The 25,915-nt window shown below is 47.5% G+C and overlaps 1 protein-coding gene across 7 annotated transcripts in view; it reads left to right on the forward strand.

The window, feature by feature from the left end:
• Nucleotides 1-25,915, forward strand: part of CD82 (CD82 molecule) — a 61,620-nt gene that overhangs the window by 24,714 nt on the left and 10,991 nt on the right. For 5 of the 7 annotated variants that reach the window (XM_038406985.2, XM_043517733.1, XM_043517734.1 and 2 more), the window contains exons 2-5: nucleotides 4,484-4,565; nucleotides 12,475-12,547; nucleotides 16,585-16,709; nucleotides 20,253-20,327. In XM_038406985.2, coding sequence (XP_038262913.1) covers nucleotides 4,503-4,565; nucleotides 12,475-12,547; nucleotides 16,585-16,709; nucleotides 20,253-20,327 — 336 coding nt within the window. In that variant the 5' untranslated portion in view covers nucleotides 4,484-4,502. Of the gene's footprint in view, nucleotides 1-1,198; nucleotides 1,337-4,481; nucleotides 4,566-12,474; nucleotides 12,548-16,584; nucleotides 16,710-20,252; nucleotides 20,328-25,915 lie in introns of those variants that run through there. The other 2 variants (XM_043517732.1, XM_043517736.1) reach the window with 2 other exon arrangements.

Below are 25,915 nucleotides of genomic sequence, written 5' to 3' on the forward strand. Positions count from 1 at the left end.
TGCCATGAACCCTAAAGAATAAAAGGTGAATTGTTTCTGAGGATGCTGACTACTAATGCTAAATCCCTATTGGCTTAGGCAGCAGGTTACAGTATTTGGCTTTTATATTTCAGCTAGTGGAAAGAGCTAGAATCACAACACACACACCCCACTTCTGTCTGGGGAGCTAGCTCCCTGAGAGCTCCATTGAGACTGGCTGAGGAACGTGTACAGGATGCTTGCTTGCAGGGTGTGCAGTAATCACACCCCTCACTCATGATAGTGTCAGAGGTAAGAGTGTGAGGAGCTGTTATAGAGCTTCCCATCACCAAGTACAATCCCTCATGCAAACGAGTGATCTTAGTCTTGGCAGAAATCAAGACGTTTAAAAAAAAAAAAAAAAAAAAAAAAAAGTAAAAACTGAACTACTTCCTAGAGGTTGTGATGAAATGGGAGGTTTTGGCAATATTTTTATGAAGCATAGGTATGCCTCAGTTTCCCTCTGTACATTGTGATGCTACCTACTGAGTAAAAAAAGTGTTAACACTGTTCTTGGAATGGTGGAAGAGAGGGGGTGTGGGTGTAACCTTGCTGTCTGGGGGGAATGAATACTGTCATTAAAGAACTGGCTCAAAGTAACCCAAATCAACAGATTTCAGAGTAGCAGCCATGTTAGTCTGTATTTGCAAAAAGAAAAGGAATACTTGTGGCACCTTAGAGACTAACAAATTTATTTGAGCATAAGCTTTCGTGAGCTACAGCTCACTTCATCAGATGCCACCGAATGCATCCGATGAAGTGAGCTGTAGCTCACGAAAGCTTATGCTCAAATAAATTTGTTAGTCTCTAAGGTGCCACAAGTATTCCTTTTCTTTTTGCAAATGAACAGAGGGTCCAGCAAGACCAAAACGTGCCCCCATGACTGAACAATCATCACATAACAGCAGGAAACTTCAGCAGGCAGGATTTGGATTGAGTGGGAGAACGATGTCAGGTGACTGAAAGAAGGGGCCTTTTTGGAGGGACTCGGGAGCCCTGGATAAAGTGGAGTAATGGGGAAAATAGCCAGAGACGGACTCCATCGTTGCTTGGCTGGCTCATTGGGACACTGGTTTGACCAGGATGATGTATGGCTTACCTTAACTGATTTTGCTAACCTGAAGACTTTCAGATTGTGTGCCAGGTGACTAATAAATGGTTAACTTGTTTTGAAAAGGCTGTGTGTTGCTGCAAGTACTCGCTGAGCACTGAAGGGTACAAGCCTCCCACAGGAGTCTGGATTTGCTGCAGGGAGTCATGAAGAGGGACAGGGATTACTGGTGCTGAAGGACCAATCTCTGCATCCTGGAGGCCACAGGCCAGCCCCTGTAGAACTGTGGGGTCTTGTGGCCTGGCACACTAAAGGGGTCACTCCCAGGAGACCGGGTATAGGCTGGGGCATCGACCACACCCTGAGACTCCATGACGTAGAGGTCTTTCCAGATTCTAAGCAAGCGGCTCTTGTGCTGTTGCACAATGTAGTGTTTTCTGGGTAACTGGGAAAACTCTAACCTCTGGAGCTGTAGGTAAAGTCACTTGGAACAAACAGTTTCTTTGATGCTCCTGTAAAGGCAAACAAGCCATACCTCTGGAGGCAGTGTGGCAGTCACTCAGACAGTGGAGACTTTGGTGTAAAACTGGCTTCCTGCTGTAGCCAGTGCATCCATGGGGCAAAAGCTACCTTTGCATAAAATGGTAATGTGGTAGTTGCTGTATAGCCTAACCTTCTGTTCTTGGCATTGTGCAGCCGAATTGAGTGGCTGGCATGTTCCAGAGAACACCAGAAACTAGAGCTGTGTGTTACTGTATTTGGGGGATGGTGTTCAAAATGTTGGTGTCTGGAGTAGGCCAGTCCTTGTACCTTGCTCTAAAGCATGTGGTACTGGCCACTGCTGGAGATGCAATACTAGACAAGGTGAACTTCATCAGTCTGATCACAGATGAAAAAAATAAGGTGTGTGATTTAGCTGTTTAGCAACATGCTCATGCAAGGCTGTAATGCTGAGTTAATTCATCACCTTGGCCTCTGTGTGTATAGTTTGGTAATTCCAATACTGGAAACTTTCAGGCTTTGTGTATCAGGGTGATTAACTGCTTCCCAGACAGATCTGTTGTCCTTTCTGCCTTAATGTCTCCCAAAGTGAAAGGATGGATGACCTTTGTGGTTAAAGGCACTGTATTAGGACAAGGCTCTACCTTGTACCCTGCATGACCTTGGGCAAGCCACTTAATCTGTTTGTGCCTCTGTGCCTAATCTGTAAAATCAGGATATGTCGCCTCATAGGGGTTATGAGAATAAACCCAGTAGTGTTTGTGAGGTGCTTGGATATTCTGGTGAGTGAGGGGCCATTCAACTCCCTATAAAGGGTATGTCTACATTGCAATTCAAAACTTGCAGCTGGTCCATGCCGGATGACTTTGGGCTCTTGGAGCTCCAGGCTGCAGAGTAGTTTCATTGCTGTGTGGACTTCTAGGCTTGGGTTGCAGCCTGAGGTCTGGGACCCTCCCATAGCACAGAAGCTTAAAGCCCAAGTCCAGAAGTCTACACTGCAATGAAACCACCCCAAAGCCTGAGCCAGCTGTCATGGGCCAGCTGTGGGTATCTAATTGTAGCGAAGACGTATGCATAGTGACTCTTCCCACCCAAAAATGCCTGTGCTACATATTATTGTGCTTGTCACTTCTCCTTTAGCTGGGGTATTTTGAGAGTGTGACTGGGAGCAGGGACTTGGTCACAAACTCACTGTAACACTGTTCCTTCCCCATCAGTCATATGAAAATACCTACCCATCGCTTACTGTCCAGCTACAAACCTAGGGCCCAGTTCAGTCTTGGTGTCTGCCTTGAAGACAGAGTAATGCCTGCTTGCATGATGGCTAGAGTTCAGTGTTCCCTCCCTGTTTAGAAGTGACTGCTGGTTGGTGGGGAAAACTAGCCAATTAGAATGAAACCTACATTCCAGTTTAGCCCAGAATTAACCTAAATATTTAATAGGATTAGCCAAAAGCTTTGGACTGAAACAAAATAACACACTGGCTTCCAGTGACCATTGCTGGAACTAAGTCAATCCCTCCAGCTCTCTTCTGAACTCCCTTCACTTTGTCTACATCTGTCTGGAGTAGTATCCAGAACTAAATACAATATTGCAGATAGTCTCCAAAAGCATTACTGGGATGGGCTAGCCTCTCCTTGCACCAGTATGTGATGCTCAAGCAGCCCCAAATTGCACTAGCCTCTTCTCTCCTTCTCCCCCCTATTCTGCTGCGTGTTCATGTTAATTGGACGGACAGATATTCTGAAACTTGTTTCAGATATAGTGAAGCTGCATTGGTCTGTGGCAAAGAACTAATGGCTCTGCAATGTCTCAGTACACAGGACAAATAGTGGAAAAGTTTCACAGGATTCTCTTACCAGTCTGGTGTCTCCCAAACATAATCTCCAACACATTCTTTCTGTGATCCTCTAAAAACCAGACTACACACGTTGTGCTATGGTCATCAAATGCCTCTTGCCCCTCACTCTTGTATTGTCTGTACTACTCTGGCCTGCATCATCAAACTGCTGCCTGAGGAGCTAGAGCTTGTGCTACTGGTACCTACATCCAGAGGCTTGTCATCACATTATAGTGAAAATGGAAAGGTGCTTTTGCAGGCACATCCTTATGACAAGTTTGCCCATCTTTTAAGGGTCCCTGAGCAAAGACCTTCATTTGTATGCTGCTGAATTGCACAGCTTGTGGTTTGTATTGTCATGTATGACTAAGGGTTCTCATAGTCACACAGGGGACTGGCTACTGGGTTAGGTTGTACATGGCTGGCATGACACAAATTCCAAGGCCAGAAGGGACCACTCTGATAATCTAGTCTGACCTCTGTATAACATGCTAGCCATAAAGCTGCCCCAAAATAATTCCTAGAAATTCCTTTGGAAAAGACCTTTGACATGATCTTTCAAACTAGGCGCTTGACCCCTTTTTGACTGTCTACAGACCCACAGGGAGAAAGGAAGAGCATTCTGGGGGAGTAAGGAGGTAGAATGGGCATACAGAAAGAGTTGGACAAGATTCATTTCCAAGCTTAGCAGTGTCCTCTGTGGATATGGAGTTGGAGCCTTAGCTGATATCCTATAAATAGTGATGGAATTACCAGGCTCCTAGCTGGTTACATCCCTTCTGTGACTGACAGAATTGCATTGTAGGCCCTCTGTCGCCATCCAGGAAACTTCCACAAAGGTGGCACATTGTCATTGGTGGTCAGTCTGGTTCACCCTCTTCTTGGACAATGAGGAGAACCCTTCATCCAGCTGGCCCAGCTATGATCTCTATAGAACCAGCTATTATGTAGCTGTATCTCTGGCAAAATGGTGTCTCGGAGTGATCTCTAGTGATGACCAGTGCCCCCTTAATGCTGTCTAGAGGCTATATACTGACATGTGGATTGTTGTCTTTGTTGTTTTCCTTTTTTAGATCCTGGAAGTGAAGGAAGATGGGGTCCAACTGTTTGAAAGTCACCAAGTATTTCCTCTTCCTTTTCAACCTCCTCTTCTTTGTAAGTATTTTTGTGCCTCTGTGGGAGCGCTTGAGTAAATTAGTAGCTTTGAATTAAGGGGTGGGCAGAAGGGACTATATATAGCCTCTGATGTGGACCATTAAGTGACCTTTAGACTTCAGACTAAACTAAAATTTAGTATAGGTGCCCACTCCAAAACTCTGCCACCTTTTTGGTAGGGAAAAATCAACATCATTGACCCTGATGCCCCTTGCGGTTTTATGTGGCTTCTAGCTAGACACTCCCATCCCCTCCCCTGCCTGAAGTAGACAGATTGCTGTGTCTAGAGCCTACAGCCTCCTCTGTCAATGGAAAGGGGAAGGTGGGCCTACTTTGCTTCCCTGGAAATTGCCATTATTGCATTTCTTTTTCTGCCAGATCTGGAGCAGCAACAGGGTTGCTACAGAGCAGTGAAGCCACAAAACCTGTGGAGTCAATTACAGCAGTTCCCTTCTAAATAGGCTAGTCAGGCAGGTGTCACAGAGCCATCATAATTTTATTTCAAGTCCTAGTGGCTGGTTTTGATTTTGAAAAAGTTGGATCAGTCCCAAATTTTCCATTTGAAGTGGAATTTTTGAGGGTCTTGGTGCAGGCTTTCCTGGTGGGGTGAGGAGGATTGGATTTGGGGGAGGAGAACCCAGTGTGAGCTGCTTCAGAATTCTTTATTGGTGCTGGCTCACTTGATTTGGGTGAGGATGGGAGGCTCTGTGTCTGGCATATAGTCATCTGAGAGTTTGGCCCCAACTTTTCCTTCAATCACAGCTCTTCCCCACAAATCTCCTCTGATGTTTGGTTTAATGGCTGGGATATCTGTGCCCTTCAGTGCTTTCCACTGGCTGACCTAAATTGTAGAATTCACACTGGGATTGTTCTGACTCTCTCAAGGTGGTGCCACTTGTAGTAGAAAGAGCCTCGTCTTGTATCAGAGGCCTGATGTGAGGCCTGAGACCAAAGCTTTGACCACTACTTTAGTTCAGGCCTCTGGTACAAGGCCTTATGTCTCAGGCTCTTTCTACTAAAGCACTAGGGCAGGGAAGCCTCAGGCTGTCTTCTCTAGAAATGCTGTAGCAGCACAGCTGCACCACTCTCTTGCTTCAGTGTAGACACTCACTGCAGTGATGATAGGGATTCTCCCATGGCTTTAGTTAATCCACCTCCCTGAGAGGTCTCGGTAGCTAGGTTGACAGAAGAATTGTTCTGTTGATCTAGTGCTGTCTATGCTGCGGGTTAGGTTGGCTTAACTATGTTGTTCAGGGATGTAGATTCTTCACACTGCTGAGCATAGGTACCAACTTTCCAATATACTAGAGGGTGCTCGGCCCCCACTCTACCCCATCTCCTCCCGCCTCATTCCACCCCCTTCCCTGAGCGTGCCATGTCCTCGCTCCTCCTCCCTCCCAGGCTCCTGCACGAAGCGCCTAATTTAATTGCCGTGGGCGGGAGTGCAGAGAGAGGGGGAGACACTGAGCTGCAGGGCCTGCTGGCAGGCAGAAGATCTTGGGAGTGTGGGGGGAGCTGATTCTTGTGGGGGGGGGGGGCACTGCCAGTGGATGCTGAGCACCACCTTCCTCCTCCTTCCCCCCCCCCCCCCGGGTACTCCTGAGCAACATAGTTGGGTTGATCTAACTTTAGTGTAGACCTAGCCTCAGACTCCCGCTTTCCCCAGTTCTCCTGTGATGGTTAAACTCTGCCTGTTTCTCTCAATATTGCTGAATGTGTATGACTGCGAAGCCTGGTAAAAGGACAGCTTTGCTTTCCAAGCTTATCCTCAAAGTGTGGCTTTACTCCTCTACCCCACACACTGTCGTGCCTCAAGCTGTGCTATGCTGCAGCCTCCTGGAGTATTGGCCTTGATGTTGCAACTGGGACACATCTGGATCTGGTTTCCCTCAGTTTGCTATGCTAGTTCTTTCCCTGCCATGTGTTTCTGTTGCTTCCCTCTCGGAGTAGCCAGGATTCCAAATAAAGACTGCCAGGGACCAAAGGTCATGGATGTTCTTAGCATACACAGGGAGAGTCTTAAAGGGCCATCAGAGCTTTGAGGGGACTGGCTTTAGTCTAGGTTAGTGAGGGGGTGGGGGGGAGGAGGAAGTCCAACAGGATTGTATCTGACCCTTCTGCCAGTGCACACTTGTTCCCAGGCTTATCTGTAATTGCCTATGAGTTTTGATGGGGTGAGTTAGGATTTTGTTGCTCCCTTACCTGCCCATAACAAAGGTATTACCCTGTTTGTTGTATCACACCATAAACTATCCTTTACAACCCCCTACTCCTCTGGGCATGGATGGGGTGATCTGGGGTCCAGAAGGAACCTAAAGTTAAGAGATTTGTGACTTTCAGCTACTTTTTAGGCAGGTTCTGGTTTGCGTTCAGCAAGAATAGCAACTTGGGGAGGGGACAGAGCTCCCCCTGCAACATGGGGAGAGGTAGTGAGATATACTCTGGGACTATCCTCCTGGTTACAGGGATTGGGGCATTTTCTGTATTCAGTGTAACAGTCTCAAAAAGGTGCAGGTAGGAAAATAGGGGATTAATGTGGCTTTTTCCCCCCTCCCCTCATTTATTTGTTTCAGGGTCTCTTCGTGGGGGTTGGGGGAGCTGTGGGGTAACCAAGTGGTAAGAGTCTTGGTCGTAAATAACCTGCACTCCAGGAGCCTTGCTCACCATTCCTATGGAGATGGTTCTCTCCAACAGGGAGGAGAGGCTGCATGTGTCTTGCCCTATAATAACCCTGTTTCTTTTTTTTTCCCTTGCTGCTACTGCCACAGTGTTTTGAGTGCACATTGCAAAGTCTCTTCATTCCACACCCACTTCCCCCTGTCCCCTCCGCCCTGTGCTTCCCCTTCCCAGCCAGTAAACCAGTGTTCCTGGGGCCCCGATGGGACAGCTCTAAGTTGGCAGGGGGGAGGGAGGAAGGGGGCAGAGCCAAGCTGCTGCTTCAAATTGATCCACAAACTGCAAAGTATTTTCCCACATTTTGTATGGAAAGAGGTCGAAAGATGGTGAGGGGAGGAGTGGCTGCTGCTGGAATTCTGCAGCAGGGTTCTCGGGGACCTTGGGCCTCCGCTGGCTGGCTGCAGGTGATGGGAAGCAGCTGTTCTCTGGGCAACTGTCATCTGCTTCTTCTCCTGTGAAGTTTCAAACAAAGGCTGTTGTTTGACTTAGCACCAGGCATCTGCGCAATGGAAAGCTGGGCTGCAGTGCTGAACTAGGGGCAATGAGTTGGGAGGAGTATTGAGCAAATGAGGCCTGCACATCCCTCCCTGGGCCAGGCAGGTTCCATTGAGGGTCCCACGTAAGTAGTAAAGATATTACCTCCACCATCTAGAGGCATATTCACTCTGGGGTCAGTTCTGAAGCAGGAGAGCCAAGCAGTACCCCCAGCAATTTGTCCCACTCTGCAGTGGAGGTGGCAAGGGGGAAGAGATGAGACAGTATCCCAAAGCTGCTGTGTCCCTCTAGAAGTGGCCTCCATTTGAGAGTGATGCTTTCCTTAGCACAAGGATTCAGAGCAGACTTCTATCTCAGCTGCTGCCATGTGGGTGCACGTTGGTGGGAAGAGGGGACTTGCATTAATGCTCAGTGTGCCCATGAGGCAACATGGCAGCTGGAGGCTTTTCCCTTAGAGTAACTCAAGGACTGGATGGAGATGCCTTACACAAAGCATGAATCACAGTGAGCTGGATCCACAGTGAATACTCAAGTGTATGGACCCAGCTTTCTTTTATGTCTGGACAGCCCTACCAAGGGTGCTGAGTGCTGCTTCTGGGAGTAGCAGGGGCTTGAATTCCCAGAGACTTTTCTCTGTCAAGCTGAGGCTAGTGGATAATGGGTGACTGCCCTCAACCTGAAATGACAGGTACATGCAGGGGTGGATTTGGTTCCAGCCAAGATGGATTTGGGGTGTAAAGCTCAAGTGGTTGGTCATTCCACAGATCAGCAGTGGCAACAGGAAATGCCCATCCCTGCAGAGAACTTTCATGTTAATACCTATGATTGACTTTGGTCCATTTGACCTGTTGGCTGTAGCCATGTGATTGGCACTTCCATCCTATTGACCTGGGCTGGAGGAACCAATGCTACGAACATGTCAAAACTATTTTCAAATCCAGGGATTGTCAGAGTGTTTGGATTTCCCCTGTGAAGTCTGAGCGTGTGCATGCAATTATGGAGTTACAGGTCTCAACCACTGTAGGGCTTTAACTGGGTGGCAAAGGTCTCCAGGTCCTGGGGCTCTGAGCTCCCATTTGCTGTCTATCTAGAAAGGACCAAAGGAAGGAATATTTCCTTGTTCTGGTTTCATGGTCAAGGCCTCTAACCTAGAGTCCTTGCCTGGCTGAAATGGGCTCTCTGGTCCTATCAGAAGGTGATGACTAAAACATTAGGGGAACACTGTGCAATTTTGGCTGCTGTTTAGACACTGAAATGATACCTGTCCAGTACTAGGTGATAAAGCCATAGCCAATTGAAGTAGCTCTAGGGAGACCAGGAAGGATGTGTTGTGGGGGCGGGGGAGGAGGGCTGGAGACCTGAGCAGCCAAGGCAGGTCACAAAGCTCCACTAAATAGAGAGAATTCACCTATGCTTCCTGCTTTCTCTACTTTTCCTCCTTACAGCAAATGGGAAAGACAAAAGTATGAGTGCTTCAGAGCTAAGGCTAAGTGGAGATGGCATTGTGGGGCTGAGTGGGGAAAGGCTGAGGCTGAGTCTGGCTTTTTTAATGCAGCGGATGGTGAAGAGTAGACTTGCAGTCAAGGGGAGGCCACCTACTTTAGTCATGTAGCTTCATCTCTGAAGCAAGTAAGCTGAGCAAGTGGCAGCAGCTGCTGCTGCTTTCAGTTTGGAGTTCATGATTTGTGTGTGTGTGGGGGGGGGGGGGGGGGGGCTCCAGCCTCAGTCAAACAGACATGCTGTCCATGTTGCAGGACCATAACTTCAGCCTTATTGGAACCTGTGCCATTTGCAGGCCTATGCAACATAGACCCTATGAGGATGGGGTACTGAGACATGTGGGGAATAGAGGAGGAGTTTCCATGGCACTGCACAGTTCTCTGCCCTACCCTCTTAACATGTATGTGGGTGAGGCACAAAGTTCCCTTGAACAAAACTCCACAGTTGAAAATCAACCCTCAGACTAGCTGGTCTGTTCAGCAGAACATGACCTCAGTCCATCTTGACACACCACACTGTTATCCCAAGATAGCACTGAGCTGGGCCCTGTAATTATCCCTCTAAGGGAAATATGGTGTGAGGCCATAATTGTCACTTTCCAGTAGGCGTGGCTTGGTGTGTCACTGAAGTGAGTTTATTTTCAGTGCTGGGTAGCAAGGCTGACACTTTTCACTCTATCAGGAGCCCTGGCTAGAATCCTGTCCCCTCCTGTAGGGGACAGGGTTGTAGGACAAACCATTGCAATTCTCTGATCACTGCAGTTCCCACCATGGGAGCTCGGCACTTCCCACCCACAGACAGAATAAGAAAGATGTTGAACTGGAGCTAGTGGAAGGAGCAACCCTACTAGCTGTGCTCAGTGGATTGGCATAGACATGGAGGGGATCTGAAATCCTCTCTGTTAAGGGACAGCAGTGCAGTCACAAGACAGCCTGTCTTTTTCCTTTCTCCTCTTTCCCCTGCCCCTCTTTTTTTTTTCTATGGCAGCTTCTGGCAAGCACAAGATTTGCAGACTAGAGCGAAGGGCAGAGTGAACAGAGATTGTGGATGGTCCCAGTGCCTCATAAGAGAGAGCCTCCCAGGAACACAACTTAGAAGTTCTGTTTTTTGTCACTAACAGTAGAACATAGGTGACACCCCAAGATCACTGCTCCATTAGAAAGTCGTATGCAGCCGGGATCACATATTTGTCTTGAATATTTTTGAGAAACTATGGATTAAATTCACCAGACCCTAGGAATGCCATGTTAACTGAAATTTTCCTGACATCGCTCTCTATCTTGCATTTTGGCTGACTCCCTGGCTTGATCTGCTGTCCAGCCCTGCCCTGGGATACTGCAGTATGCTCAGGCCCACAGGAAGAGGGCCAAAATGGCATTTTTCCAGTATGGGGCTAAACATAGTCCAGTTTAAGATAAGGGTGGACACTAAAGCACACTACAAGATCCAGTTCTCCTGCCCCTTACAGTGTATAGCCTTTGCAAACTTTCCACCACTGAGATGCAATTTCTTTCACTCTCTCCCTTGTCTGCATGTAACTTATTTGCCACTTAATTCTGTTCTAATTTGGTTGGTGTGTTTCTTATCCCTTTTTGGTCATCTGCCACAAGCACAGCTACCAAGCACCCCTCCTGGCCATGTATTGCTGTCCCCTAAGCAAGGAAATGGAAGGCAGATTCTTGTGGGGTGTAGTTACACTCCAGTTCCATACCAGCTGGTATGAGGAGCAGAGGTATTTTGTGGCATTGGCAAGGACTGTAAAGTTACAACAGTCTTCAAAACATATGGCAAGGGGAACTTAAGGGAAATGAGAAGCTAGCTCCTGGTTTCTACAAATGAACGTGCTCCAGCTGGCCCACAATCTGCATCTTCCCCTCTTGGCTCATCTAGCCTTCTCCGTCCCATCCTGAAGTCTTGTCACTGTTTGGTTCAAGAGCCTTCTCGGCAGCTCCTGCCATCTGGAACCGCCTCTCTATTTTTTTTTCAAAGTCTCCTTCCCTCATGCTTCAGATCACAGCTGCAAACCTGTGTTCTGAGTGCCTTTTGCAGTTAAACAAATGAAGGAAAGACTGATCTGTGTGCTGCTTTGAAGGTATAGGGACTCTGCCCTCCATTTGTGCAGTGGGGTTGTGATGCTGAATGGGGTATCTGGGCACTGAAGAATTGGCTGTTAGAATTAACCCAATATAAAAGATGCTGTATTACAAGGTAGGTACCTAAATTGAGGGTTCTGTCTCGGTATAAGGGCCAGGGAAGAGGTGGGGGGTGTGTGTGTGTGTGTGTGTGTGTCAAAATGTAACACTCAATCAATCTGGTGCCTCTTTAGCCTCTCGTCAGGAACACACTGCTCCAAAATAAGTGCTACTGCTAATCCTCACCCCAGGCAGGCTGTGTGGTAGTTGGGGATGGGCTGCTGCTGCTTCTCTCTGGAACAACCAGCCCTTTCTGGTCTGTGCTATCCCCGGAGGTTGTCAGCTGGCTGATTCCAGGGGAGGGTTATGGGTTTTGGTTGTGCTGTTGTCTGTTCAGTTTCCCTGTCATGTCTTGGCCCCATTCCAGGGGCTCAGCTGCCACCCGCATGCACCATAGCTTGTGGCTTTGTTCCTTGGAGATGAACTTTTTCATTGTGCATGTTACTCATAGGAGCCTGAGCTCGGCAGCACTGACTTCTGCATTTGATGCTCTGCACCTGTGGGCCTGAGTCACAAATGAGAGGTCTGGCATGTCAGCTAGAGCTAGCTCATGCTCCCTTGGAGGGTCCCTATTGCAAGGCACCCCATCCCTGTAAAAGCACAACCCTGGATCAAGCAGCAAGGCTCTGTCCAAAAGCTCCTGTAAGGTCTACCTGTGTGTGTGACACATACCTGCCTCTTGCTGCTCTTTCTGGACAGCATTGCTCTGTACTTGTACAGCTTGTGCCTTGAGACTCCAAGCCTTTCAGAGCAGAGAGCCTTTTTACTGTCTGTCCAGCTCTCCTCCCCTGCAGCACCATGTATAACTCAAGCACTACATGAATAATCTCTGAACAGCAGAATCTAGAGCGTGTGTGCTGCTAGCTGGGACTACTTTTCCGGGAGTGACTGACTGTTTTAATCTTGCTTGATCGTGGGAGGAAGGGTGGGAACAGTAGGACACTGGCTGTTTAGCTCTTAGCCACCAATCCCCCACTCCCTGTTTTGTTTTTTGTTTTGTTCTGTTTGTGTTTAACTAGTGACTTTCACTCTTCTTGCTCTTTCAGATCCTGGGTGCTGTGATCCTGGGCTTTGGAGTGTGGATCTTAGTCGACAAAAGCAGTTTCATTTCAGTTCTGCGTAAGTCCATGATTCATTCTCCTTCCTTTTTATCTTCTGACTTAGATCCTGTGGGAGATCTGTCCCTCTGTGTGTGTGTGTGTGTGTGTGGCCCTTTAAATACAAAGGCATGGGTGGAACTTCTACGGCATAGCAGCGCAGCCAAGGAACATAGTTCTAAGCAAAGACTGGCTTCTGGCTGGCTTTTAGAAGAACATCAGTAGCTAATCTTGTTTAGAGGGACTGTTGGATCAGTCCAGGGAAAGTGACCTTAAAGTGTGCCCCATTAAGAGAAATTACTTCTAAATAAAAAGTTCTTGAGAAATCCCATATCTGTTCCCAGACATAAGCTCCAGATAAATACATTACAAGCCATGTGGCTGGACTATTGCTACTTGCCAGGCCGCCAGTTCAAATGTGTTCTTACTTTATCTAATCACTTTCAGTGTGCCCAGAGTTGTGCAGCGAGAAAGCTTCTGCCTGAAATAGTTAATCCACAGATACAGCTTTGGTATGATGTCCATCTGTTTGCATTTGGAGAGGAAGATGATGTCTGTCTGTATCTGTATGAGTTTTTTCATGAAGTTGATAGATTTCCACTCTATACAGCTCTATAAGGTGCCACAAGTACTCCTTTTCTTTTAATCCACAGAGGATATGCGTCTTGGGAGGCAGCAAAAGGAGCAGCTGATTCTCAAGCTGTTTGCTGAAATGCAATGGATTACACATACATATGTTAATTTTGGTTAATTAACTGGGACTCTTACTTAATTCTTAATTGGAGCTTTTTTCCTCTTTGTTCTTAAACCCACCTTCTAGCACAAAGTCTACAGCCCCCCTGCATATGTAGTAGAAATCTCCTCACTCACAAATAACCAGTCAGGAAAGGTGACTTGGGCCTGTTCAGTGGGGTCAATGCATTCTGTGCCAGCCCAAAAATTGAACTAGCTTAACCGAACCTGGGTGGGATTTAAGGGCTTTTGGTTAGTTGGTAATTGTCACCCACAACAGAGGTCACTTGTTTGGCTCTCTTGTATTTAAAGTATTGGTTATGAAATAAAAATAAATAAGCACTTCCCACATCTCCAGAATTGTTGATCAAGGCTGTGGTGTGAGCCTAGCCTTGCACACAACCTACCATGATTGATCTTTATTCCAGGGAGTGAGGAGTAGCAGTAACTGCCATGCTGCATCCAACTCGCTATCCAATGACGACTGCAGGTGGCATTGGCTACCCAGCCATGTGCCGTGCATCTGTAGAGACGTACGATTTGGACACCATGAGGAGGCTTTCTGGAAAATGTGACCTGGTTATAGGGTTCCATCCCCCTCCTCTTCACTAAATGCTAGAACATTGATGATAGAATCATTGATGCTTGTATGATTTTACTGCAGCATCTGGGTTGCTACTTCAGCCTCTACAAGGGGAAGCATCCCAAGAGGGCTACAGCAATGAGGTTGTGAATGGAGATGCATCCCTTTACACTTGCATCTGTAGGGGTTTGCTCAGGGCCTGTCTACTTGCAGCAATCCAGAAGGAGACGCCTGTTCCTATTAAACTGGATGACACCATAAGTCTGATTCAAACCTCTGTTGGCACAGCACCATTGAATCACAGAAGATTAGGGTTGGAGGAGTCCAACCCCCTGCTCAAAGCAGGACCAACCCCAACTAAATCATCCCAGCTAGGGGTTTGTCAAGCCAGGCCCTTAAAATCCTCTAAGGATGGAGATTCCACTACCGCCCTTGGTAACCCATTCCAGTGCTTAACCACCCTCCTAAAACTAACAAAATGTGCAGGACGCATTGACTTGATTCTACTGGCTGCACTTTGCTCTGCTTGGCCTCTGAGTCTTTCTGTGTCTTAGCTCCATTGTTTTCCCATTTTACCCTTCATCTCTGCTGAATGTGCACCACAGGGCTTTAGGCTTCCTTCCTTGAGATTTCCAAGCTAAGTCCTTTCTCTGCCCTACTCCCCTCTTTCCTGTACTTTTATTCCTCCCCTCTGCTTTTAGTAATCCTACCAGAGACTGGGGAAGAGTTCTGCACAGCAGGGCATTCCAGCATCCTGCCAAAGGGCCTACGTGTCTCTATTCTCCTTTTGGCTGCCTGCCCAGAACCAGGGAAGACATGGAGCAAGGGGGAATGGAAAGCAGGAATCTCCTGCCAGTAGAGTCTGCAGAGCCTTCCTTGAAGAGCCAAGATGCTGCAAGCAAGGAGCCTGGGATCTTTTGAAGACTTTGGCTCTGGGGTTGGAAATAACTTTTTTTTTTTTTTTTTTAATGTGGAAATGGCCCATCAATTGCTTCCTAGCAGTAAAACTGTTCAACAAGTGTTCAAAAGCCCCAATCGTGCCTGCATTGCTATAGGGGATTTGGGGAACTCTCTGCTAACACACGAGTGTGAGCTTGGACTTTGATTTAGGGTTACTCCCATAAACACTTCACCCTGCAAGGCAAACATGTCCAGTCAAAGGCTGAGATGTGATGTCTTGATGCATCCAGTCCCAAAGCTGTTGGGTTTTTGTGTGGAGGGGGGGAGAGCAGGGGGTGTGGTAATGTTCTTGATTAATATATGGTGTGGGATTGTCTGCCAGTCTGGGTTAAGACCTGACTCAAGCTATTCCAATGAATGACTCTGATCTTCATGGTTACCTGTCTTCCTCCCAGAACATTCTAGTGGAATGTGTTTCCAGTGCCAGTTGAGTATGTGTTACAGCTGTGTTTAGGGGGTGGGGGGAGGTTTGGGAAGGGAAAACTCTGAAGCTGTTCTGGACCTAATCTGCTTTAAAAATCAAGATTTGTTTGCTGGGACTCCCAACCTAGGAAGAGCACCACCAAGCTTTGTAAGTCATGTAATCTCCCTTACTGGTCACACGACATACAGAATTCCCAAATATCCTGAAACTCCGTGTTGCTAAATGTCTTTCTCGGGCATTGTGAGGCTCCTTGTGAGCTGGTTAAACCTGCTTTTTACCTCCCTCCCACCTCTCTGTAGAGGTGGGCAGTCTCCAAGGAATAGTCCTTCTATTACCAGCATAAATGCAAGCCTCTGTTCTGTGGCTTCTGCAATTGCTATTTAAGGATGGTTGGGAAGGAGGTGAAGACTGAAATGGCAGCTGAGCCCTTCCCCTATAAGGTTACGCCTTCCAAATTGGGTTTAATATAAACGGAGGCAAGGGGGCAGCATCCATTCCAGGAAAGTGCAAGGACTGACAATGGATTGTGAAAGAGGAGCTACAATTAGGCAGGATCTGTATTAAATCTGGAATAATTGATCCTTGCACTCCTTTATACAGAGCTGGCTGGCAACTGGCATCAGAACATTACATTCAAATTGTCAAGTAACTCAAATACCTCCTACCTTGGCCAGTCAACACCTGCAAGCCAATTGGGAGTCCAACTTGTAGTGGGTCGGTCTCTCTCTCTCACACACACACACACACACACACACACACACACACACACACAGAAAGGAGCATTTAGTCATCTGGTCCTTCATAGTATTCTTTTCCTGCAAATAGATGGGAAGAAACTGGAGAGAGGAAACTGGACAAGAGTGTTTATAAAGTTGGATTGTTAATGTGAAAAGGCCGATGAAAGAGAGAGTACTTGGGTAGGGAAAGGGGTAGAACTTCCACCAACATTCAGTTATTGAATATTAAGAATTTGGGAAATAGTGATGGGGTAGAAGGGGTGGGTGTGTGTGCATGCTCCTGTCCCATCTCTAGGAGTACTAGTGTCTGCTCTCTGGTCAGTCCTCCATTGACAGAGTCAGGGAATTATAAGTGAGACAAGAAGCTAAGGTGTGACTAATCGTTTACTGAGATTTACAAACAGGCTGAATGAGTAACTGCAGGTTCAAGAGTGTTTGGGGGAAGGGAGGCAACCTCTATACCCACAGACAAACTTTTTTCTATTCAGGTTTCTGCCTTGTGCCCCTGTCAACCCTCCTGCAGCCATGGGTGTGGGCCTTTAATGCTTGTGCAGGCATAATCAAAATGCTTGACAGTAAGTGCTTGTTTGATGGCTGACTCTTCCCCTCCCTGTATCCCACAGAGACCTCATCTGAATCGCTAAAGGTCGGTGCATACATCCTCATTGGAGTTGGGGCAGTCACCATGCTGATGGGGTTCCTGGGCTGTGTTGGAGCAGTCAATGAGGTTCGATGCCTCTTGGGTCTGGTGAGTGAATCACTGCTGTCTTTACTCCACCTTCCCAACTTCTCTTCTGGTTATGCCCCTGTTCTCTGTTTCTCCCTGGCTCAGTGATGTCCTTGCTGAGAGTGATGCAGGAGTGAGTCAGTGTCTGGGGACTGGAACCATCAGCAGGGCAGCCTCAGACTGGTTGGGGCTTTTGTTTGCCATCTCTGTAGTGTATACTTTTTTTTTTCTCCCTCTCTCTCCACGTCTCAGTAACCAATTATGCAGAAAAGAAATTTCCTCTGTGACCTCTCCCTCCTCCTTGCAGCCCTGAGAGAACAAGGCTGTGTGCAAACAGAGATGGATAAAGAGGGTGGATGTGAGGAGAAGACTTGCTTCCTGCTGCAGTGCAGGTGTAATGGGATGTGGGGTGCAATCCAGGCTACCAGGGCTGCCCTTAGGATTTATGGAGCCCTATGCAGTAGTATTAAACTGGTGCCCCTATGCCTGACTTGGCGTACAGCCACCACTCGCACCCACGGACCCCCAGAAGAACCTCCCCACATTGCTGACACACAGAGCTTTGTACACAGCAGATGCTGCAGCAGGCTGGGGGGGGTTGTGGGGAAGGACAAGGCAGCAAAGGATACCAAGCTGCCTGGCCTACCTCACGGTGGTGGAGAATCACAGTTCCCCGCAGAGACCCCCGTACCCTCTCCCTCACTCAGAATATGCCGTGTTGGCATGTTTTTGGCTCTGTGAATACGGCCCAGGCCTAAGGAGACTGCAGTGCGCGTTGGGTGTGCGGGAGCTGACCTGTTACCTGCTGTCCCGGTGGTGACCCAAATTTTTGGGTGCCTTATGCAGCCACATATGCTGCATGTGCTGAAGAAATGCCCTGCAGGCTAGTAAGGGGTTGTCTCCGCTTTTCTGTAATCCTAGGTACCTTACAGTGCTTTGCTGCTGTAGCTCACAGCCTGGGATGCTCACAGCCAGCTTACAAGCATGCAGGCCACACCCTTGAATGTCTGGATGCTGTGTGGCCAGCCCTGGTTCAGCAGCTCTGTCCCGTGCAGCCTGTCTACAGACCCACTCTGGCTTCCACTGGCCTTGGTTACAACCAGGAATGTGACCCCAGTTCCTCCCCCTGCCCCCCCCCCCCAAAAAAAACCAACCCCACAATATTGTGCTGTGCAATGCCCAGCCTTCTCCTGGATGGCTCAGATAAATGTATGTATGTTTTTTCCTTTTAAGGACCCAAAATCACATCACAGCTTATTAATTTACAGGGGTGAATACACTCTTCCCTTCAAACACAGCACTGAGTTATTTCATAGTACAAATACACTGAACCCTCGCTAGAACACATGTCTATATAGCGCGAATTCACATATAACACGGTCGCAGCCATGGATCCCAAATTTAATTACTTTACTTGCAATTCATTTTAACACAGTCCCCACTATAATGCAGTACTGCAAGTGAACCCAAATCCCATGCTCTAGCGTGGGTCCGGTGTATATTAACAATAGGACATAAGTTAAGTGATGTCAAGTAAAAGGAATACAGTTAAAAAGTGTTACAAGAAAATAAAAGGGAGAAAACACATATAAAAATCTATAACTTACATCGAGCAAAGTACAGGCTTTGTTTGAGATGGTTTTTCTCAGTTTCCAGGGACTTCAACCCCCACTTGATTTAAGGACCCAAATTTCTTATCTTGCAAGAACCTTGACAGAAGCCATCTTTGGTATCCCTCACAGACTTTTTTTTTTTTTTTTTAAATTTCCAAATATCTTCCAAAGTTCGATGCTTTTGTTTCAAGAGGCAGGAAGCTCTCATGCTGTTTTTTCCCTTGCGGACTTCCCATCCTCCTGTGTATAAATGGGGCTTCCACTGTTTTGATTCCACCATGTTTAATTTACATAGGAGACAGGTAAATAGCTGCCTTCTCTCCTGTCTGGGAGGGAACCTGTTTCTTCCTGTTTGGGAACAGATTTTAAAGCATGATGTCACTAAGTATCCATATTTCCTCATAGTGTTAATATATATATTTTAAATGATATTGATTACCAGCGCGTCACTAGCTTTCAGAAAAGACCTCACTCTGTTATAAAAAAAGGTACACCGTAAATTTGTATACAATCAGTTAATTTAATTGCTTATCACCTGAGGTTCAGCCCTCATCTTCATAGCCCAGTAAACTTTGAAATGGATTCTTCTGATGGTTACCCCTTAAAAATAGTTTTACTCAAGCTATGAGGAGGGTGACATTGAGCAGGTGGTGAAGGAAACTCCATGCTCTTTCTTCCACCATTTGTTAGCAAACAGCTTTGTTTACATAATATGTCTCTGCCTGAAGAGCCGGTTGGTCAGAGAATCAAATACACATTCCTTTGTCTAAGGCAGACCTGCTTACCAACTCCCCCTGACGTGCTTGGTTTAAAAACACTTTAGTCATAAGAGTTATGGATATATGCTAGAATTAAATCACAGTATACATACACCACACAGGAATATTAATAATCAACGAGTTATTATTTTCAAATGATGCCTCCCAAGGCATATTTTGTACAAAGAGTATTACAGTAGCGTGTAAGGTGCGAATACAGGGCTGGTTAGGGTCAGCCTCTCACAAAGCTGCAGGAGGGTTAGCCACTGGTTGACCTGGAGGCAGCAGGTCAGAGTCCTCTTTCTGGACAGGAAATCTGCCCCTCCTCCCCATATTGTCTTCCCCTCTATATAAAATAAACCTGTTTTTGTCACCTTTGTTTATGTACAGTCTCCAAGACATATTGGAGGATATCCATACTTTCACCAAGAGTTAGTGCAAACATTTCAGTGACCCTAATGACCAGCGGTGTTAGATTTCAAACAATATATTACGTAACCTTTTAAACAAATATCATGACACCAGTGTGTGAGGTGTTGGACCTGACACAGAGTAATGAACCCCAAATGGCCTCAGTCTCCTAGCAGAGCTGAGTTCTGGTGGTGAATGCAGAAAGCTTAAGATGTCCCACTAGGAATCTCTCCTTGCTGCCTTACTCTGGCTCTTTCAAATGACTCACTGTGAAGTCTCCTTCATTCCATGGATTGGTAAAACTGACTTGAAAAAAAATCCCTGGAGCTCCTGCTCCTTCTGAGCACACCTGCTGAGGAGAATGTCCAAGGCTGTGCCACATTGCCACCCCCAAAGTGGTGTCGAGCAATTTCTGTCAAAAGCAGTGTGGGGGACGGGAGTGGTCTGAGCACCATCATGTTCTGTCACATGCCGACACTGTAATTGGGGCTCATCTCCCTGCTGTGGAGTCTGTTCCTTCCAGGCCCAGCAGCTAGCCTAGTGGTGGAAGTAGTGCTGCAGGCCATGGCTGAAGTGTATTGGGCCGCTAACTCTAGGTAGTTCTGTTAGCTCTTCATTTTCATGATCAGCCAGGAATCTCCAGACTGAATGCTGCTTACTCCTGTATGAAAGGCCTATATTGTCAAGATTTGCCATGAGCCCTACTGAGGCTGCTGCCTATAGATGTAGACTTGCTTGGGGAGCCAGCGGAGCTAACACCTTCTCTTCTGTTTGTTTTCTAGTACATCACCTGTCTGCTGCTGATCCTCCTAGCTCAGGTTGCTGCCGGGCTGCTCATCTATTTCCAGCAAGATGCAGTAAGTTTCATTTCCCTATAAGCCTTCAAGAGACACAAGGGTTGGTATTGGGACAAAGACTGCAACGCATTCCTCTTTATCTTATCTGGTTTGGGGCTGGGAAAGTATGTGCAGGCAATGCAGTCAGGGCTCAACACTATACGCAATCTGCCCTGTTGTCTAGTCTGTCCCACCGTACCTGCCAGGTCCCAGCAGCACCATGTACCCAAGGACTAGGAAGTTCCTTGTTTTTTCACCCATGGATACCATCGGAAGTACCAAACCCTTAACTTGTGGTCCTCATCAGGACACGGGCAAGTCCATGCAGCCAGCAGATCCCCTTTATTCCACTCACTGCTGAAACTCTCCATTTTGGGCACCTGTTGATGTAGTCAGTCCTGGTTACCCACTGCTCATAAGCTGTCTCCATTTGCTGCCATTTACATTTAGGGAATGAGCTGCATGTGTCAGGGTTTGGCTCATTTGAAGAGCTGAGTGAGAATAGCAAGTGAGACAGTCTGCCCCAGGCTTGTTTTTTGTCAGAGAACAAGAGCAGTGAAGGAAGGTGGTTCCTCTGTAGGACAATTCTTCAGGTCCTTCATCTTATGCTCACTGAAGTCCACAGCAAAGCTCCCATGGATTCTAATGGTGCAGCATCAGGGCCTAAATCATGACTTAAACTCCCTTTCCTCTCCCCCTGTTGAAATGTAGAGAATTAGTAAATTGGGCTCTTAGTGTGTATTTTAGTTCCTTGCAAGTGGAAGGACCTAACTCTGTAGCTTCCATCTCTGTGTGCGTAACGGACTATGTGGGTGCTTGGACTTGAGCAGTAGTTGGGCAGATACGGTGGGTGGTGCTTATATAAACCATGAGGTTTGGGGCAACCATGTTACTCACTAGTAGACCAAATGCAACCATCCCATCCCGCACCTGGCAAGGCTGTTGGTGGTAGCGGCTCCCAGATATGGTAGTTCTTCCTCCCTTCTGTGCTGGCTGGGTTTCTTCTATGGAGTATCTGTCTGTAGTCCTCCTTGGCGTGTGCACATGCCTGCTCCCTTCCAACTACCCTGCCTCCCACACTGCGGGTCCTTACAACTCTACCCTGTTGTTGTCCTGTCCCAGTCCACTTGCTTCATTTCCTGTCCCCTTCCCCATGACCATACAGGATTGCTTTTGCATTTCAAACTCTTCTACGCTTTCAGTTTGGGAGTAAGCGGGTTAATAGCTAATCTCTGTATGGGAATCCATTCTGTCCTTTGAAGCAGGCCAGAACCCATAGTCTGATGGGTCTCCATCTTTACTACCCATTGAAGCCTCATGGCCTCCATCTATTGAAACTGCTTTTATTGCAGCTTTCTAGACCAGGGATCACATCTTGTCTTGTGATCTGTGCAGCAGCATCTACATTTTTTAGAGCTCTAAAAAATGTAGGACAAAAGTGCTGATCCCCTTCAATGCATTGCAACATCCAGTCCCAGTCTTGGGTTCCTTCCCCAAGGCAGCTCCTCCTCTGACCTCTAGCTGGTCAGTCAACACTTGACTAAAACATAGATCATGTGGCTATTGGTGACTTATAATTGTGCTGCCCTTGGTCTGACAGGATTTGTTTTACACTGTTTTAAAACCCGTGTTATTAAGTCTCGGAGCTCAGGTCTACAGACTTCGGCTCACGCTACATTACTAAAAGTAGCAGTGTAGATGTTCGGGCTCTGAAGCCCAGAGAGTGGGGTGGATTTCAGAGCCCAAGCGCAAATTTCTGCATAGCTGTTTTTAGCACTGCAGCATGAGCCCTGAGAGCTAGAGTTTGTAGACCTGGGCTCTGAGACTTGCTGCCCTGCTCCCACTCAGCTAGCTCGAATTTCCTCCAGCGGGCTGTGGTGATTAGAAAGCCAGCTCATACAGCTGCTCTTGATCACCTGTGGTGCACACATGGCTTGCTCTCTGCTGCATTGATTGCAACTTGGGGTGGGAGGGAGAAGTGGAAACAGTGAGCAGCTGGTGTGGGGAGCAGAATAGGCATTTGCATGTGCTGCATCATAGAACAGCTCTGATGCAAATTAGGGGGTGGGAGTAAGGGGAAATTACTGCTTTCTCCTGGTTGTGATCAGCTGTGGCTCAGCAAGGCAAATGTGTCTTTTTCTTGCCACCCACCCCAGTGCTCTCCTTAACACTCCTTCCTCTCTGCACTGTTCAGCACTTCACCCTGAAAACTGCAGGATTTTATCTAAGCTGGAATTTCTTGCAAGTGGCTGATATTGGCAGCAGTGTAGGGGAAGAAGCCAGGGACTATACAATAAGGGCTCCTGCAGCAAGGTGGTGCCAATATACACCAGTAGCAGAGCTGCTTGGATTCTTTCATCCTTTCTGTGGAGGAAAGGGGCAGTTGGGCTCCCTAGCTGAGATTCCAAACACTCCCATGCCATCCATCCAAGGCAATCGAACTCCATGTGGGCTGCTACATTGGAGCCTTTGGGAGGATCCCTTAAACCTGAGGTGCTATCTGCTCTGTGGGGTACTTGTGGGTGCTGCTCTGAAGATCTATGCAAGTGTTATTGGCTAGAATTTCTTCTGCCTGTCTGACTCACAGTAGGCCATGCACTTGTCTGCGCATGTGGTGCTTTGAATGTTACTTTGTATTTAGTGCCCCCTCTCCTGAAGGAGTCCAAAGAAAGTACTGTAAAGTATGCTGAGAACTGCACAAGACTCAGAGTCCTAGCATGTAGGATACTTTCCACAATGACGTTCTCTTTGATTCAAGAAACTTGGCTAGAAATAACTTTCAGCAATGGACAGTGAGGGGTTGGGGTTGGTGATGTTTAGGAAGAGGGTACTTCAGGCCTGAAATGTGGTGTACATGACAAATCTGTGCCTCCAGTTCTCAGTAGAGATATCCGTACCCCATCTGGCAAAGCTGCTCCCAGGAAAGTACAATTTGTCCAAAAGTAAATAATACCAAGCGCTTTTCATCGGTAGATCTCAGTGCTTTACAAAGGAGGTAACCTCACTGCCTCAGTATCTCCAGTCTGTAAAATGGAGATGGAGGGGGGTGAAAAGCCTTGCCCAAGGTCATCCCGCTGATCAGTGGCTGAGCTGGGAATAGACGCCAGGACTCCTGAAGCCCAGTCCAATGCTAGGTCACGCTGCTGTATGAAACCGTTAGTTAAGAGAAAAACCTGAGCAACTTCAGAAGTTTTCTTTCCCTGCCTTCCCTCTCCTCCAGGTCTGGCTTTGGTTAGGAAATGTTGATCTTCCTGTCCCTTCCATCCATCTTGGTCTAAAGTTCTGGCCCATCACATGATAAAGTCAAGGTCCATTGCCCCAGGGTTACCCTAGCAACAGATAAGTCTGCGCAATTAGCCTGAGTGAGTCCCCCCCGATCCTCCAGCAGTATGTAGTGGCAACACAGCTTCCACACCACAGTGTCGGTGGGAGGCAGGTAAAGTATCATCTCCACTATAGATATGTCTGTCTCCAAAAAGTGTTCTTAACTTGGGTGAGCTGACAGGTATTGCTTTAACAAGGGTTAAAATAGCAGCGACTGTATGACAACTCGGGTTCAACCCCCAGCTTAATATCCATGAAAAGCAGCGTTGACATCTCTTCACTGCTGTTTCTTAACCCAAGTTAAGAACACATCTTTGTTTTGCAGTGTAGACTCTGTACTAGGTTTAAGGCTGTCAGCACAACCCCTCTTCCCCCTTCTTCCTTATGTTTGCCTCTTGTTAATGAAACTGATGTGGGCTCTTTGCAGCTGGAAGGGGTGGGAGACTGGTAGCTCCCAAAATAGTAATATGCATTTGACCAAACTACATTCTACTCTTTAAACTATAGGTTGCTGTTTAATGATAGTTCCCAGTTTCAATCATCCACTGCCCCTCCATAGATCATAGAATCCTTAGCACTAGTGCTAGAAAGTCCCTTTTAGATCTCCTCTAGCCTAGTTCAGGTTGTTTCCTATGCTAGTGGTTTTCAAACTGTGGGTCATGACCCAGTACTGGGTCGTGGCAGCTCTGGTCAGCACCACCAACCAGTCCATTAAAAGGCCCATCAGCAGTGCTGCCCAGCTAAGGCAGGCTAGTTCCTACCTGTTCTAACACCACACTGCACCCCAGAAGCAGCCAGCAGCAGGTCTGGCTCCTAGGCAGGGGGGCCACGGGACTCTGCTCGCTGCCCCCACCCTGAACACCGGCTCCAGATTCCCATTGGCCGAGCTGGAGGGTTCTGCAGGTAAGAACCACTTCCACACCTCTGCCTAGGAGCCGGACCTGCTGTTGGCTGCTTCTGAGATGCAGAACGGTCTGCGGACACCTGCCTGCCTTAGCACCCCCACTGTGCTGCTGAATGGGAGGTGCCTGAGGTAACCCTGCGCCCCAGCCCTGAGCCCCCAAAACCTGTCATCCCTGCCACATCCTACAACCTGCACCCCAACCCCTTGCCCCAGCCCAGAGCTCCCTCCCACATCCTGAACCCTCATTCCCGGCCCCACCCCGCAGCCCTCACCTCCACATCCCAACCCTCTGCCCCAGCCCTAAGCCCCTCCCACACCGCAAACCCCTCATCCCCAGCTCCATTGGGTCGTGGGCATCAACAATTTTCTTCAAGTAGGTTGCCAGAAGAAAATCTTTGAAAACCACTGTCCTGTGCTATATTCTGTAGCACTTTTGCAACTTGGCTCTAAATGACTTGGGGCATAACAACTCTCCTGTTCATATTTGTCAATTGTGTGGTGTATGCAGAGGCTTGTCTCTGGCTAAGTAGCTGTAACGTGTGCCTCAGTTGCAGGATTGGAACTGATTTGGGAATAATCTCCCAAAGCGGGGATCTGAGCCCCATCACTTGATATGCATTGAAAACTGGACCTGACAAAAACATAATGTTCCAGAGAGAACGATCTAGCATTGGTCCTAGAGAAATGGACTGGATGACCTATGGGGCCTCTTCCATAGCTAGATGCATGAATAATATAGCGAGTGTAATCGTGCAGGCCAGACTCAGATTTCTTCCATTAGTGCAGTGATTCAGTGGTTTGTGCAGCTTTCCATAGTAAAGAGAAGTTGAGAAATTACATGGCCACTGTTGCATTGGGGGGCAGCAACCTACTCATGCAGCTAACTTTAAGCCATTTCCTACTCTAGCTCTGTATAGCACCAGTGATGCACAGCAGTGGGGTTTTTTTTGGGGTGTTGAAGGGGGCTGGGTTTTGAAAGTGACCTGCAGACAGTTGTTCAACATGCTTTTCCAGCTTGCTGCTCATTCAGTTAGTTGCCTTGGCAACACACAGGGGGCTAGGTGTTAACTGTGGATGCCTGTGTTCATTCTTGGCTTGCTCTGCCAGTTAGACTTGAAAACAGGTTGCCCTAGGTTCACTCTCCAGAACTGTTTCCTGTGTAATCAACCCCCCCTCCGGATTCTTTCTGAAATGCCCAATAACCCTTGGTTTATAATTATCTGCAGTTCCTTGCAATGCTGGTATAATGCCGACAGACCCTGGTTGTTGTCGGGTGGGATTGAACCTGGGGCCTTTTGAGCTTAAAGTATGAGCCTCTACTGCATGAGCTAAAAACCAACTAGCTGTTGGCCATAGAGCAGACTCATTTTGTCTCTCTAAG

Source organism: Dermochelys coriacea, chromosome 6, assembly GCF_009764565.3.
Source record: "Dermochelys coriacea isolate rDerCor1 chromosome 6, rDerCor1.pri.v4, whole genome shotgun sequence".
NCBI lineage: Eukaryota > Metazoa > Chordata > Testudines > Dermochelyidae > Dermochelys > Dermochelys coriacea.